The 17,446-nt window shown below is 46.4% G+C and overlaps 1 protein-coding gene across 2 annotated transcripts in view; it reads right to left on the reverse strand.

Moving 5' to 3' along the window:
• Nucleotides 1-255: 255 nt before the first annotated feature.
• LOC119455591 (CRISP/Allergen/PR-1-like) overlaps nucleotides 256-17,446 on the reverse strand; it is a 30,074-nt gene continuing 12,883 nt past the window's right edge. For both annotated transcript variants that reach the window (XM_049668890.1, XM_049668891.1), the window contains exons 4-7: nucleotides 16,455-16,609; nucleotides 10,224-10,318; nucleotides 4,598-4,719; nucleotides 256-349 (exon numbers count right to left, since the gene is read on the reverse strand). In XM_049668890.1, the coding sequence (XP_049524847.1) occupies nucleotides 339-349; nucleotides 4,598-4,719; nucleotides 10,224-10,318; nucleotides 16,455-16,609 (383 nt within the window). In that variant the 3' untranslated portion in view covers nucleotides 256-338. The remainder of the gene's footprint in view (nucleotides 350-4,597; nucleotides 4,720-10,223; nucleotides 10,319-16,454; nucleotides 16,610-17,446) is intronic.

Consider the following 17,446-nt stretch of genomic DNA (forward strand, 5'->3'; position numbering starts at 1 on the left):
CTGCAATAGCTTTCGCCCACCTATCTATCTTTTTCATCCATTTCCCTAATCATTGGGAGTAACCTGGTATTCCAACATCTCCAGCTCTCAATAAAAACTTTCTCTCCATCGGGTGGCCCGCTTAGCCTGTAAAAGGTAAAAAAAAAAAAAAAAAAAAAAACAACGTTAAGCTTTCGCTTTTTGCATTAGGCTGTCCAATGCCTGACTATGCCCTGAATTGTAAACCTCATTATGAGGCTTACTCTCATATGTCCCTTATCTTATCACAGCAAATGTGTTTTATTATTCAGTTTCAATTCCTTTAATCAAAGGCAGCATGCACCAGCTTCGCCATCCTCCTACTTGGGAGCTGAAAGAAAGAGAGAGAGAGAAAAAAAAGGTAAAAAGGTACGAAATATCACATCATTTCTCCAGCACATTCAAGAATTATACACTTAAGTCCTAGATTTTTTCAAACTTGCATGGAGGATACTTGCGCTCAGCACGATAAGCATAGTCGCTAAAGCGTTACGCTGATCAGATCGAGGTCGCGGATTCTATCTCAGCCGCGGCGGCCGCAGTTCAATAAGGACGGCATGAAAACAAAATGCTCGTTTTTTTATATTTAGGTGCCCGTTAAAGAACCACAGGTGGTCAAGACTCAAAAGTAATCCGGCTATCCCCCACCACTGCGTACCTCTCATAATCAGTTCGTGGTTACGGCTCGTAATACCTCAATTGTTTTATGCACTATATAACCAGTAACGCGAATACATTGCGATCTATACCTAATGATGTGTCTACATTTTCACTTGCTGTGGTGGCTGACTGCTTTCTTAGAGCCAAACAGTTACGGCGTCCAAGCAAGTATCCCCTCCTCAGCAATTTTCGTTTTCTGGCAATGCGCACTGATATGATTCGATTACGCTGATGTCTATGGGCTATGAATGTAGTAACAAGGGGACAAGAATAAACTGTAGCACATAAGAATAGCGCATAAGGCATTTGAATAAACTTATGGAATACCAACATGTCAAACTGTCACTCTCGTAAACCTTCACAGACTCGACTTCAAAAGTTCAAGACTACGCCGATAGGCTAGTTTGTTGCTTCACTATGCCTGCTTTAGACGCACGCTGCCAGATTACTTGAACGACGACGCAAGGGGAGCACGTGATTCACAAAATACAAGAACTTTTTGCGAAGTCTTGCAAAATTGCGGTATCTGCTTGTTCGCGGCGCTATCGGATCTAGGACAACATCGTTGAAACTTGGCGTGTGCGTAGCGTTCTAATTTGCCAAGAGATATAGTGCTATCACGATAGCATAGCACTGTCGAACGTCTTAGTTCGTGACGCACCTGTGATTTTATCAGTTTCTTTACAGTTGCCTATAGATATTTTATTTTTTACCAGAAAAGCTGCACTGACAGCATTCCAAAACGGTAAGAAACAACTTCTAAAAATTGTATAAAATAAAAACGTGTGCTTCTTAAAACCTGTAGAGTGCGCTTGCAAGGTTTACATTCTGCTTATTGATGACTGAATACACATTTATGGTAGAGTGAAACAAGAAGCGAAGAAAACAAAGCTGAAATTTGGCGCCTCTGCCCAGAAGCTTTCAATTGAAGTGCGTATGTGTAGCAGCGAGCAGTCTGTTTTCAAGAATGTCGACTTGTAATTTTTAGCGCAGCATTATGCACTCGATCAGTTGCAAAATTTAGGTTTCATTAGTGATACGGAGACTTCAGATATTCCTTCCATCGGCACTGGCTTAACGGCATGTCAGTGACCGGGAACGTATATGAAACAGCCACTCAACACATCAGAAGAGAAACGTGTGGAATTCCCCATGCAAGACAACCTACCACAGCGGTCACCGAGATTACACTATCGTGGATTTACGCTTATCCAGTTCCTGCTGTGAGCCACCACGGCAAGAATTTCCGTTAGAAACATGAGATGGGGCAAAAAAAAGTTGTTTCGCCATATTTACACTATCCACGAAAGCAGTCTTGCTCATTTTTTTTTACTGGTATAAGAAACATCCTATAGCCTGCTATACCATTCGAGCACAGTTCCCCGCTACAGCATCTGCGTCAATTTTGCGGCACTCTGACGTCATGTCGCAACATTTGCATGTACTTCATCATCCCAATCAGCTTCCTATTAAGTGCTATAGATTTAGTGAAATATTGTGCCTAATCCAACGAAATCAGGTGAGAACCGAATTTGACGATGTGCCGCAAATCACATAAAACCGGCATTTTTATAACAAGCGCAAGTAATTAAAGATAATGTAGTAGCAAATGCTAGTTTCTTCTATCATGGTTCGGGAAAAAGTAGCGGAACTCAGCTTCTTATATTGTTTTCCATTTGACCCAAGGTCCTGTAAGATTGTAATTTTTTTTCCATTCGGAGTATTTGCCGCTAGGCGTTTATAATACAAAAAGGAAGAAAAAGGGGCACCAATAAACGCATCGAACCCTGAGTGATACAGGCACTGCGGCAATGAGGTTGCGCATTTGTTGTCCGTTATCCAACGGGTATAGTCCTTGGGACATTAGCTTGAGTAATTTGCTTGTCTATGCTACAGTTCGTAATGCGAAGTAAAGCTGTCGGTTGATTTTGTTCGCGTACAATAACAGCAAAAGAAAACAATCATTGTCGCGGCCTGGCCATTCCCCGATCGCAGCCTACAACGTCTATACAGCAGGGAGTCCTGTAAATAGCACTACTGCGCTGCTTGCAGAACTGTGACCTCTTCTATGTGCTCGCAACCTTGCATGCAAAGCACTCTTGAGCGGCAACACGTTTTCCTCACTACGGAGCATTCAACGGGAGACCACACTGTAATGAGCGCACTGTTTGCTTTGTCGTCGGCGGGCTTGCTTGTCTCGCCCCTACAACACACCTACGCGCAGATAATCTGCCAGACAGCAGTGCAAGAGTCGCGGCGAAGATAGGAAATCCCGGTGACGTTTGCCAGGGATGACTAGATCTTGCAGCACAGCTGGGACCTATTACTAAGTGCAGGACATGCGTCACAGTTATCATGAATGTGATATTGAAAATGTCCGCAATGTATTTTTTTCTGTCGCATCTCTTTCGCTAATATCAGAGGCGCCTTGCAACACATATTGGCGGAATAGTCCTCATCACTAGTTTGGGTTGTTTCTCTATAGCTCATTACAAGTTCGTACAAGATGTAAAGAGAAGCGTGCGATCGAACGAACAGGCTCATGTAGTGGAATACAGGTGGTGCACAAGGAAATTACAGAGCACATTCATTTCATTCATATTTGCTTTTCTCTTACGAGCTATAGTTCAGGTCGTCCTAAGCACACACTACTTGTTGGTCGACCTGGCAGTCATCTCGACACCGTTATTCTTACTATCATTAACGAGGAAAGTATCACATAACACACAAAAAGAAGCAAATAAATGCAATTTCTTCAGTCATGTGTTGACTTATAAAGCTAGCAACTATCACCGAGGTGTGTCAGTGTCGGGGTCTGTGCTTCTTTCCTTTCGTTGTTCCTCGTTTTAGTCGCGTTGTGCATTAAATTTCTTAAGCCTATCAACTGAACAACATCTTGCAGTTACATGTACAGTGCGCTCACACGTGCACTCAACCGCAAAAGTTGACGCACCACGGGATTACGCAAGAAACGTTTACGCACCACCAAAAACACAGAAAAAAAAGACACGAAATTTTCGAGCCGTTTTTGAGCATAGCCAGTAAAACCATGCAAAACTGTTATTCGCATATATTATGCGTGAAGGCTGTAAATACGGATACCAGGCTCAGTTCCGAGGCTGCATCAGTTCTTTCCCCGGTACCGCGGTTCGTAAAAAATGTCGCAGTTTCGCCCGAAAGGCGAAGCATCGATTGCGATAGCAAATTAGTAGAGAGCTATTCGGGGTAGGCATAGTAGTTTTATTGGCTGCATAAACTTGGACACATTGGCTTACTAACTTAATTAACAATCGTGGTGTCACCGCGCACAAGCAAACATGAATAGATCACACTGAATGACAGCAGCCAACGACTGTCAAAACGCTGGCAGCAAGCGCAGGTTCGCGCGGTCTATCGCTTCAACGGAAACTGATCGGCGAATGCATAGCGCATAGAAGGGTCAGAGCCGTGTGGAGATAAGAGACGGTGCGGACGACCGGGGATGCCGGCAAAGGAGAAGTTGTTGGCGAAGGAGAAGCTGCCCCCCTTCTTCCCGCTTTGCTGCTTTCGCGTGGGAGATTGAGTGGCAAGATACGCCTCTGGTGCCGGAGCACAGCGCCGCCCCGCCTCCCTCCCATAGCCACACGGTCTTTTGCGCGATGGTCACCTTTGCTTTCCGCCGAGCGTTCGCCCTCCGTGATAGCGCGGGGGGGGGGGGGGGTTCGCCCTCCGTGATAGCGCGCGTCCCCCGCGCGCTTTCGCTCGCGCTTACGGCGCGCGGCGACGATTTTATCGCCCTTGGAATCTATACGGAACCTCACGGCGACGGCGGCGACGGCGGCGACGACGGCGACGCCGACGGCAGAAATCCGGTTGAAGTGTCCATATAATTGCTATCGCAATAAAAAAAAGTTTGATTGTACATACGGTGGCCACTCACCGCATAGGCCCTCGTAGGCAGGTTGTGTCTTGTGCGGGCAGAGGTGCGAGCAACAGGTGTCCTTGGGACAACGGCTGCACGGCGCACCGCTCATGTACACGTGGCCTCCCATCTCGTTACCCCTGCGTCGTCGCGCGGCCAAGAAGGTTTTCAAATAAGGTTAATTACTCAAGCGTACGCTTCCTTTAGGACAGTCCTGGCACTACAAGTTCCAGGGAACAAACACGTTAGTTCTCGTTCACCCTAACCGGCTGCTCACTCCATAGAACGGTTAGGACGCTAAGGACACATTCAGCTTGGCCGACGCGCTGCGCAGTCTTCGCTGTTGTGACCTATGCGTCCTATGTGACATAGGACGCATATCCTATGCGTCATCGTGACATATGTTTTAGTATTTCTATTTGATTCTGTTTCTTAATATTCTGTTTCTTTTTTTTTGTATAGTTGGCTGTATTTATTAGCCCCTCCCTTCTGTAATGCTTCATTGTAAGCCCTGAGGGTACTATAAATAAATATAAAAAATTATGGGGTTTTACGTCCCAAAACCACGATCGGATTATGAGGCACGCCGTAGTGGGGGACTCCGGAAATTTCGACCACCTGGGGTTCTTTAACGTGCACCTAAATGTAAGCGCACGGGTGTTTTCGCATTTCGCCCCCATCGACATGCGGCGAATAACGTTAATGGGTTATATACTTCACCACCAGTGGCGTAGCCAGAAATTTTGTTCGGGGGGGGGGGGCTCAGGTTGCAGCGCGGCCTCCTAGGACCTTATAGAATTTGTCGAGGGTCAAATACATGAATAACAACTGCATTGCCAATGCCATTGTATATTAGATGCTGCAAGCGAATTATTGAACGCTATACGCACTGTCAAGTAAAAGATGTATTTTTTCATAAAAGAATATATTCGTATGTCCCAAAAATTGTGGCAGAAATAACTGATACATATGCTGCTGCGTTTTTTTTTTGTCTATTTAATAAGTAAACAAAATATCACACGAACTTTAGAACTATACCAGTTCGAAGCCAGCAAAGCAGGGCATGCAGCTGATATGAAAAACGTAAAGGCCATGAAATGAATAAGTTCAGGACAAATATTTTGATGAATCTTTGTCATTCAAGAACCTTGTTTACATTTTTGCACATATGCAACGGCCAGGAAAAAAACCTCAATGACGCTGTCCCTCGTTGCAATAGATTGCGTAGGAGCAGCTGTTACCGGTCATGTATTGTAATTACACCGTGATTATACTCGCAACAGTGAGTACACATAAAAAGCAGGTGTTCTGCAAAATATACATTAGCAATGCGAAGATAGAATAGAATATACACATACGAAGACACAACTCGTTAAAGGGCAAAAATGAGCCGCTGGAAACAAAGTTCACTGCTTGTATACACAAAACCTCGCAACAAGATAATTAAATATACGTCTAAGTCTCCAATAAAACTACGTAAACGTCACTGTATATAATGCGTCAAACAAGAAAAATAAACATTTTGCACAGTCACAGATAGTAAACTTTGCGCATGGAAAGACCGATGATCTAGGCTGGAACAAAACTATGATCGCAGAAATCGTGATATGTACTCGGGCCATGCGGTGGTCGCGACAGCGCCATATGGGTAGAATAAAAGAGGACTAATGCAAAAATCAGTACGAAAATGTGTAATTTAACTGCCTGCACAGCGGCAACAATTATTCTGCACCCAAAATTAAAGGAAGGTATTGCTTCGTTTCAAAAAAGAAATAGCAGCAGGTAGCTACAAAAGAAAGAAAGGGACAAACGGAAACCACAGATGATGCGGCAAGTTGAACTACCCAATATCCGAGTGTGTTTTTGGCAAACGCCGCGTGGGCCGGGCTTTCAATGAGCGAGGTCGGTCAAAATTGGTTATTGATGTCCTCGTAATTTTCGTATTTGCATGATAATTTTGATCATGATGCTAACTGCTAGAATAAACGGCTAAAATTTCTGCGGTTTTAAAAGCTAATGAATAGTCATACGTTTTCACAATTACGAGCTTATTTACCTGAAGGAACAGAGCTTTTTAGCTGCATTGATTTTTTGCTGCTTCGCTATCTACAGGACAAACTTCTCTCGGCCGGGAAGTTGAGCGAAGCAGTCAATGACTTCGGACACGTTGATGCCGACGTCTCTGTGGGTGTATAGAAGCACCAGCCTAACCATGCGTTCCATAGACATTGTAGAGCGCAAGTAGTTTTTTAGTAAACTCTTGTTAAAAAATATTCTCTCTGCGCTGGCAGTGATCACTGGAAGGGTGACTAGAATCTGCAGCAGTTTGTACACATTTGCATAGAACCTGCAGTCGCAATGAGAGAGGGCATCTATTCCGGTGCTAAAACCTAAAACACTCCCTCGATGTCGTTGGCATCCTTGTTTAGGTACCTTGCACAAACAGTAGGCTATTCGATTCCAGCGATGTCCGTCGTTTTGTGAGGAAGTATGGAGAAGCAGCCTGCTTTTGCAACTAGGCTTCCTTTGTTAATTTCAGCACAAATTTCTATAATTTGGTTTTGTGCATCTGGGCTTAAATACGAGGCATTACTGGGGCAACTTTCCAAATGGTTCCTCAGATATGTATCTCCAGAATCAGCGCGCATGCGAAGAAGCGCTCTGAAAATACCTGTATTTTCAGCGGGGGCTATGCTTAAATCCATAGGGCCACTGTCCCTGTGGTCACGGAGAGGCAGACCCTGTCGCCCGCAAAAAGAGTTTCCTCAAGAATAGGCTATTTACTTTCTTCTGTTTTCTCATATTTTACTTTGCCTGCCCTGGTCCAGCTGATCGATCACATTGAGCCCGCTTCCTGAAAATGTTTGGAGAAAATTATCAGCTGCCAGCTCACAGTCACTGTGATATTTAGTATTTTCGTGTGTGGGGAAGATTGCGAGCGCGTGCTTTCATTTCTGGAACGGCTAGGACGCGAGGGCTCTAGTGCACGCATGTTGGCCCAAGTTTATAAGATCATTAGCCCCATAAAGTCCTAGAATTGAAAATCTTTTAAAGCACGCCTTTGGAAATGTCAGTGCACCTTTCGCGTCAAAAGTTTATAAGAACTTTATACCTATAAAGTTTCGTAATTGAAATCCATGCGCACCATAGATTCCGCGGCCGCTGCGAGATGCCGCAACGCGCCCGCTCGCTATCGAAAAGCCCTTGAAAAATTGTGCTCGCATGGGGCTTCTTGCGTTACGCGACTCCAGGTGCAAGGGCGTTGCCACGAAATCCAGCCGTAGTTCGCAATGTTCGTGCGGAAATGTCTTTTCTATCGTGAAAAAGACATTGTAGACAGAATCCAGAATGATTCCCGGCGTCGGTGGTAGTTTTGGTCGGCGGTGCATGCCGGCACGAAAACATTTCAGGGGGGGGGGGGGGGGGGCTGAAGCCCCCCCCCCCCCCCTTCCCTGGCTACGCCACTGTTCACCACAGCACAGGTAGTGGTCATGCAGTTTGGGGCGAGCAGTTAACTCTCACAAACGTGACCCACACACATTAGCGTTTCATACTGCATAAACTTTGCACTAATTTGCAACCTTTGCAAACGTCCATGTTCCTAGGTTCAATGAAACAAGGGCATATAGTTGCCGGTCATTCCTCACGTAAAGAAGCTCATTGAACAAATGAACGTTGGACGCGTCTTATAAGCCTGCCAAACCGATATAATGCCTCAAACAACCCTGTCTGGTGCATGTACTTGAGTGCTGTATAGACGTCAGACTCTGGAGTTTTGCAAGACGCGTAGCACCACCTGCCGGTGCGAAGAGGTGATAATTGAGTAGTGCAAAGTCCGACTCCCTCGCTAAGTTGTCTAAGCAGCTAGCGAGTGCGAAACAACGATTTAACTTAATTTTGGTTCATATTGCTTATGTTTCGTGCATTTAACACCCAGAATGAGAGCTATGAATTTCTCCGCTAGTCGGACGCGCCGCCGAACTGCCATAAAATTCTTGTTGACGATGGCGAGCACGACGGCAACCGCGACAGCTCCGCGCGCTATGAAGAAACGCCGCAATCGACGTCACTGTTGCATTGTAAATTGCCATGAACGTGAAGGACTGAATAACAACGTTCAGTTTTACCGATTTCCATGCCGGTCGTATGAAGGAGAAAGGCGAGAGCGCTGGATACGGGCCGTTCGCGTGTTGGGTAAGCGAATTACTCGCATTCTCCACAACACAGCCGCTCACATGAGAAAGTGTGATAATGTTGGTCTGATGTAATTGTGTTGCGTAGCCCTGACGAGGGACTATGGCAACCAAGCGAAAACTAAAGAATCTGCAGCCGTCACTTCGTTGGCAACAGAATAAACAAAGTTGTGAACCATCCTGCGTATGTGCCATCGATATTTCTACCTGTTTACACACGTCCGCCTCCCGCTTGACTCAGCAAGTGGAACGGACAGATTTGGCAGGTCAGTTTAACCAAACCTTTTGGTTCATTTATGATTCCAAAATCGTGTTCTAGGGCATTGTGGTATCGCGAGCTCATTTCTAGTTTCGGCTTTTCCGATACAAGCACGTTTCGCAATGCACTGAGCCCTCTTGACTGCATTTTTTGTTTGTTTTAATCTGAGCAATAAAGTTGCTGTGGGAGCACTGGATGAGTAATTGCGAAGTAACGCACGTGTGTAGAAAAAAAATTTCGCGTTTATTTACATTCATTTGTGCGCGTGTGTTGTTTTAAGCGTCTGCTAAAAATGCAAGGGTACTGAGCGGTGCTGTAGCTCCCGCGAGACAGGAATATGCTTCGCGCAGGCACTGTAAGAAGCTTACTTTCGTTATGTTCGCAGGCTGTTTGCTGCCTTGGGAAAATGAAATCTCCATTTGCAGTAAATACAAACGGAAGACAACCGTGAAGAAAACATTCGAAGATGCGCGATAACACCCTCGAACGCCCAGGAAGCGAGAGCTGAAGCGAGAACGCAACTGAAAAGGCGAAGGTCGCCAGGGCCGTTCGCCCCTGATAAAGCGAGCTTTGTACCACTGACCGTAAGCTACATAGTTAACTGACTTCATCATATATATACTTCATCGCTTTGACATTATGTACGTACCCAAATTTAACACATTTAGGCGCTATAGAACGGACATCGGAGTGCTTGCCTCGAACTCGACGTCGTACGATGCTCGCTGTACTTGCGAGTTGCAGCGCGCCGAAATAACACCTGAAACTTCTTTTACATTGTACACGTACTTCGCTCTGCTCCCTTTCCGAAGCGTGGATGGGCGGAAGAAGCTTTCTAGTTCCTTGATTTTTAGGAAACCGTGCCTTTACAAAGCCGAAAGACGGGGCTCTATTGTGGCCTATGCAGCTTCGCTTGCGGACAGCTCTCTTTGCACTACTCAGTTTGCGCCAAGGCTGCGATGGGGGCGCTGGTGGCGGGTTTTTCCGCAGCACCGCCTGGGCAGAGTCTGAAGTCTATGTTTAGGAGACGAATGAGTGCAACCATTAACCTGCCATAGCAAATTCGCGCTTCCTAGATACTGTGTTAATACGTAGTGTGCTAATCACGTCATTAATCACGACCTCACGGTTACAGCTCCTTACAGTGCATTCATTGTGCTCTCAGTCGAATAAAAAGAAGAACCCGACGTACGCTGGCATGTAGTTGCAGAGATACATGCTGTTGCCGGTCTTGTAGGTGCAGTCCTTCCAGGCGCAACCGACCTTGTTTGATTTGCTCCACAGAATCTGCACATTACACACACCACAGTTCGATTGTGCACGCGAAATCCGACATGCTGCATTACGGGCGCTCCTGGGCGAAAACAAATCGAATGTTTGTATCACAAAATAAAGGCCATTTCATTCACTCTGACATTTATTGTCAGGTTTAGTGGCTAAACCAACCGTATACGCACAGGCACACACAGACAAAAGCTCGCACGAAAAGAAGATGGGCCAGCACCCCAGAAACCCTGCAGGTATAATGGGGTTATCAAAATGTGTCACTACGCGCATGCTTTCTTTCGAAGCTTTTCAGATATGCGAGTCACCTATATAATCAATTTCTTGTGTATTACTACCCTGCGCAATTCATTGCTTCATTGAAAACTCTAGATTTCTTGAATGGGGGTCTTTGGCTAGATTTGACCTTTGAGCCATTACAAGCACACATCACCATCATCTGGTACATAATAACCTTATTGTAGGAAGGGTTTGAGAGAGCGAGACGAATCAGATAAATCAACGAGGAATAAGAGAAACTCTTACTTATATATTTCAATTTTTAAAGAATATCATCAATGCCTTCCACAGCTGCATTGTTCATTGTTTTATTGTATCGAGTACTTATTACAGCCAAGCTGTTTATGGCTAGGCTTCCGTGCATTTTTGTTGCGCGTGTCCAAAAATAGGGGCCCATCTTGGTGAGAGCGCAGAAAGGGTCCAAGCGCAATGGCACATACACCTATGGACTATGGGTAGTGGGCTCCGGGACCTGTAATGCGCCCTTGAACTACCCTTCTCACACCTTTGACCCAAACTGGTCCCAGGAACAAGGGTAAAAACAGTTACTACGATCGAATATTAGCCCAAAAGGCCGACCCGCGTCTGCTATGTCTACGTGCACACCGCCTTTTTGTTTTTTCGGCGTTCCAACCGCTTTCCAGCCGCTCTCCTGGGGCGGTGGCACCATCGCGCGTGTATATATGCTATGGTTCTTCGTAGGCGCGTTGGATGCTCCTCGGGAGTCCGGTCTATACGTAGCCTCCCCATTGTGTGTCACCTCTGGTCGTGTGCTAAACAGCTTCACTGGTCATCCACCTTCCCATAGTGTAATGGGTCACGTTCTTACGCCAAATCGCATATTGTTTTTTTTTAACACGAAAGTGTTTTATGCCGGGGTCCACCAAGACTTCACTGACGTATTTCCGTCACGGAAATACGTCATAGAACATAATACAAAGAAAGAAACCAGAAGAAAAAGTTCCACAAACATGCAAAATTTGGAAATCGAACCCACGACCTCTCGGTCCGCGACAATAGATCGCCGAGCGTTTAACCCATTGCGCCACAAACGCATTTGCAGAGAGCTACACAGACGCGCCTTATATATCGAACACTCCTCCGTGTACCCGCGCTCTTGCTCGGGGCGGTGCCGCCGCCTACGAGCCGAAAAGAGAAGTACTGCATTATGACACTAACGCGCACCGACAGTGAACGCTTCGGTGGTCTCAGCACTACGACGCCTCGATGCCAGCATTCGAAGGGACGCTGGCATCAAGAAGCACTACCAACGCCACATAGGTGGCGTTCACCGTACTCAGCACAGCGGAGCGTGGCCTCCGCAATTAGCTCTGAAAATGTTTCTGAAGTTGATCGCGGAGGCTGCAATTACGACGCGCTGTACGCGCTGATTTGACTCGGTGACGATTCAGTTACGTGCTTTGTCTTGCGCGTTGTATTAGTGTGTCAGTTACGTGCTTCGTCTTTCGCGTTGTGCTAGCGTGTGCAGCGTAGTGCAGCTTCCATATGCACGACGGTTGCTCATGGTCATCGACGTTGGTAGTCGTGATGGAGGAGACGTGCCACCAGGCGTCAGCGTGGGTGCATCAACGCCTAAGGGCGCTTTAGCCACAAAACACCAATAGACATTATATATCAATGTGCAATAAACATTACACTACTTCTGTGAAGACACGTTTCACTTTCGTGTTCTATACCGATTCCTATATAAGAGGGATCAACCACATTTTTCATAGTTCTGAGTCTAAAATGCGACGCACTATTCTTCAGTCATGAACGCAGGCAGGGCCTAACGTCGCTCCATCTTCCGCGGCTCCGTCTGCTAATTATAAAATGGAGTAAACTACCAATAATACTTCAGAAAAGGCCTGGCATAGACATGCTTAACGCGACAGATGATGCGCAGGCCGCTGCTCGAGCCAGCCGCATTTGCATCAATGACACGCACTCATGCGCGCTTGTGTCTCAAGGCCAAACGCTGCACCGAAGCGTTAGCCTATGTAGCCGGGACGACCGTCTATCTCAAGGCCCGTAGCGGAAGGGCGGGAGGCGTGCCCGGTGAAAGCAGGAAGTCGCCCGAATAGCGGACAACGAGAACGCACGCGCACGCTCGAATAGATCAAAGCCAGACCAAACGTGTGTGTTTGCGCTTAGCTTGAGGGTAAACTCACGAGCAAGAGTTTGTAAAGCATAGCGTAAGCAAAACGTTTATTTTCATCCAACACAGCTCCGCCGTGCGGACTTGCCTCAATACACTGCATTGGTAGAACACGCCCAGGTAGGCTCTACTGCACTTTATTTCGACCGGAATACCCACGCTGTCCAGGCACCAGTGGTCCCCGAACTTTTGCTCGAGACTACAAAAACGGTGTTGGAACCAGAGAATGGTACCTGGTGCTCCTTGTCGCCCGAGAATATCGAGAACGTGTTAGTATATAGGAACACTATAGTCGATAAGCAAGTCTAAACTCTATTGCAGAGCTCCAAGGACGCTTACACAACCCACTAGAGTGTATTGCGCGCACATAGTACATCGCTGCTAGCATGTATACCGACAACGTCAAGAGGAAGCAATGTCATAATGTTGTGTGCGTTCATGATCAACTAAGCGGAAGTTGCGTGCCAATAAGTTAGGCAGCATACTTGACAATTGGGTAGACAGCGATTTTGCATGTCACGCCGAATTAATTACGCGTTAGCAACCGCACGGAATCCGTTGAGGGCTTATTTTTGATGTGGGCGTCACCTGGAATAAGCGTTTACACTTGACGCCGCTCGATGACCGCACGGTTAAGTCAAACTAAAATGCCTACATATGGTCATCGATTAAGTGTTTTGCATACGACAACAGTGTGGACGTCGCACGAGTTCAAATGGAGCTGCATGCAGACGCCCGGTGACGGCCGCGTCGAAAGTACGCGCAAAGTGCGCTCTGTATATGGTTGCAGCCAATAAAGTTACTTGCGTTTTTATTGCATAGGAACCTTAAAAACATATTGTTGGCTTATCGCGACATCGTTTAAAAGCTAATTTTGGAGCAGGATCGCTGTTTGCGGTCCGGTATCTTTCGATAAAACACTTGGCACATCGTTGTTAGCTTGGTTTGTCCGAATTTTCAGTTGATCACAAGGGGCGAAAACAGTTAGAAAGAAGCCAGATTAGCCAGTTAAAACACTCATTAGCGGGCGATGGGTGACAAAGACTTTCAGCATTTCTCTAAATGGTGAAGCGGCAGCCAATTAAGGGGACAGTAAAAATCAAAAGAGAAAAATACATTGTGATTTATTAATCAATTGAGCTTCTACAATACCGAAAAAAGCCACTCTCACCGTGAGAGAAGACAAGTGACCAAGCCGCACTGAAGTGACGGCATGGACATTAACGCCATCTAATCGGGCCTAGTTAGTTGCTTTCGGTTAAAATGCTCTATAATGTATTCTAAAGGAGCCAAAGAGTGATGTTAGCAAGCTTTCCGGATATTTACTGTTACTGCTCTATTACGACGGAAGTATGATAAAATGCACTGAAATCCGTCATCTCACGCTGATGTACTTACACTGGGGTTTCGCAGCAAAAAGAAAAAAAAAAGAATAGAAAGAAAAAAATGTGGTTGATCCCTCTTATATAGGAATCGGTATAGAACACGAAAGTGAAACGTGTCTTCACAGAAGTAGTGTAATGTTTATTGCACATTGATATATAATGTCTATTGGTGTTTTGTGGCTAAAGCGCCCTTAGGCGTTGATGCACCCACGCTGACGCCTGGTGGCACGTCTCCTCCATCACGACTACCAACGTCGATGACCATGAGCAACCGTCGTGCATATGGAAGCTGCACTACGCTGCACACGCTAGCACAACGCGAAAGACGAAGCACGTAACTGACACACTAATACAACGCGCAAGACAAAGCACGTAACTGAATCGTCACCGAGTCAAATCAGCGCGTACAGCGCGTCGTAATTGCAGCCTCCGCGATCAACTTCAGAAACATTTTCAGAGCTAATTGCGGAGGCCACGCTCCGCTGTGCTGAGTACGGTGAACGCCACCTATGTGGCGTTGGTAGTGCTTCTTGATGCCAGCGTCCCTTCGAATGCTGGCATCGAGGCGTCGTAGTGCTGAGACCACCGAAGCGTTCACTGTCGGTGCGCGTTAGTGTCATAATGCAGTACTTCTATTTTCTGCTCGTAAGCGGCGGCACCGCCCCGAGCAAGAGCGCGGGTACACGGAGGAGTGTTCGATATATAAGGCGCATCTGTGTAGCTCTCTGCAAATGCGTTTGTGGCGCAATGGGTTAAACGCTCGGCGATCTATCGTCGCGGACCGAGAGGTCGTGGGTTCAATTTACAAATTTTGCATGTTTGTGGAACTTTTTCTTCTGGTTTCTTTCTTTGTATTATGTTCTATGACGTATTTCTGTGACGGAAATACGTCATAGAACATAATACAAAGACCATAACATAATACAAGAACATAATACACTGACGTATTTCCGTGACGGAAATACGTCAGTGAAGTCTTGGTGGACCCCGGCATAAAACACTTTCGTGTTAAAAAAGTTATTTCAAAACTCTATTTCGTTAATTCTTCGCTGAGAGGTTTATCACTACAACAATCAACTGAAAAGGTGAAGGACAAACAATTTTTTAACACGAAAGTGTTTTATGCCGGGGTCCACCAAGACTTCACTGACGTATTTCCGTCACGGAAATACGTCAGTGTATTATGTTCTTGTATTATGTTATGGTCTTTGTATTATGTTCTATGACGTATTTCCGTCACAGAAATACGTCATAGAACATAATACAAAGAAAGAAACCAGAAGAAAAAGTTCCACAAACATGCAAAATTTGTAAATTGAACCCACGACCTCTCGGTCCGCGACGATAGATCGCCGAGCGTTTAACCCATTGCGCCACAAACGCATTTGCAGAGAGCTACACAGACGCGCCTTATATATCTAACACTCCTCCGTGTACCCGCGCTCTTGCTCGGGGCGGTGCCGCCGCCTACGAGCAGAAAAGAGAAGTACTGCATTATGACACTAACGCGCACCGACAGTGAACGCTTCGGTGGTCTCAGCACTACGACGCCTCGATGCCAGCATTCGAAGGGACGCTGGCATCAAGAAGCACTACCAACGCCACCTAGGTGGCGTTCACCGTACTCAGCACAGCGGAGCGTGGCCTCCGCAATTAGCTCTGAAAATGTTTCTGAAGTTGATCGCGGAGGCTGCAATTACGACGCTCTGTACGCGCTGATTTGACTCGGTGACGATTCAGTTACGTGCTTTGTCTTGCGCGTTGTATTAGTGTGTCAGTTACGTGCTTCGTCTTTCGCGTTGTGCTAGCGTGTGCAGCGTAGTGCAGCTTCCATATGCACGACGGTTGCTCATGGTCATCGACGTTGGTAGTCGTGATGGAGGAGACGTGCCACCAGGCGTCAGCGTGGGTGCATCAACGCCTAAGGGCGCTTTAGCCACAAAACACCAATAGACATTATATATCAATGTGCAATAAACATTACACTACTTCTGTGAAGACACGTTTCACTTTCGTGTTCTATACCGATTCCTATATAAGAGGGATCAACCACATGTTTTTTTTTATCGGTCTAAACATATAGTGTTTCTGTTTAGTGTCCATTTAAGCCTCCACACAAAGGTGTTTGAACATGCCCATAGTTTGAAGCGTAGTTTCGGAAGAGGCACGTTTCACGAACTCTGGTAGAATTAAAACGACTTAGGCAATAAACGTGTCGGTGGGAGAACTCGTGCCACATTTTACCTTGAGTGAAGTTTGTGGGGAACACCACATCAGCCGCACCACACCACTCTTAAGCGACAGGTGGCACAGTTACCTGGCTGAGCACAGAGACCTTGATGCGCACGGGGCTTCCCGGCTCGCTGGGCGCCACGAAGTCGATGGGTGCCTCGCCCCAAAAGTTCACCGCGCGGGTCCAATTGGCGGGACCAGCCATGGCGTACAAGTTCTGTCCCGGCCGGTTGTCGAGACCTGAAAGTGTGCGGACGGGCATGCCACCAGCGCTACTTCATTCCTGCGGCGTAATTCACCGACAAAATGGCTGAGTTTACTTGGGTGGACCGATCTCGCAACAAATTCCGGCAAAGAAAGAGCAAGCAACAATCAGAAAACGGTATGCCTTTTATATCATCTTTCGAAGGCGTTGTCACAAGCGGATAAAAACATTAACAATTACCAAAATTAAGGAATAAACGCTACGTGAACTTTTGCTGGACATCTGATGCAAGGAACAAGCATCTGCAGTTTCTCAGACTAACGGGGCGGACATGACTACAAGTGAAGAGTATTCACATGAAGTGGCGACGCTAACGGAGCGTTCAATTTCCGTAGCGTACTATGGTTCACGAGGTTGAGAGCACCGCAGCGGCAGTTTAAGAGTGTTAAGAGGGAGAAGTACAATAAAGTGCATTGAAATTGATTTCTTTACTATTGTCATTAGCGATAACGGCAATGAGCATGATAAATCGCACTTTGTGAGCATAAAACTTATAGGATTCCCCAGACCTCTGACTGAACGACATAACGCGAAGGTCGAAAGGCGGGCTTCTTCTGAATGAAAACCGAAGGGATGACAGTTTAGGCGCGCGCATTTGCTAACGAGCAAACGTGATCGCCAATGACGGCTCGAAAAATGATCTTGAGGGATTATCCAAACCTCGACAACAACTCCATTTGGGCGAGTTGGTTCGTCTTGAAGGTATAGACCACAATCTGTAGCGCCATTTGGTGGCAGCCAGCGTTGGAAAGAGCTGTGGTAACTGGCGAACCAGTTAGAAGGATACCACTCAGCCCGGTATAATTACCGTC

Source organism: Dermacentor silvarum, chromosome 6, assembly GCF_013339745.2.
Source record: "Dermacentor silvarum isolate Dsil-2018 chromosome 6, BIME_Dsil_1.4, whole genome shotgun sequence".
NCBI lineage: Eukaryota > Metazoa > Arthropoda > Arachnida > Ixodida > Ixodidae > Dermacentor > Dermacentor silvarum.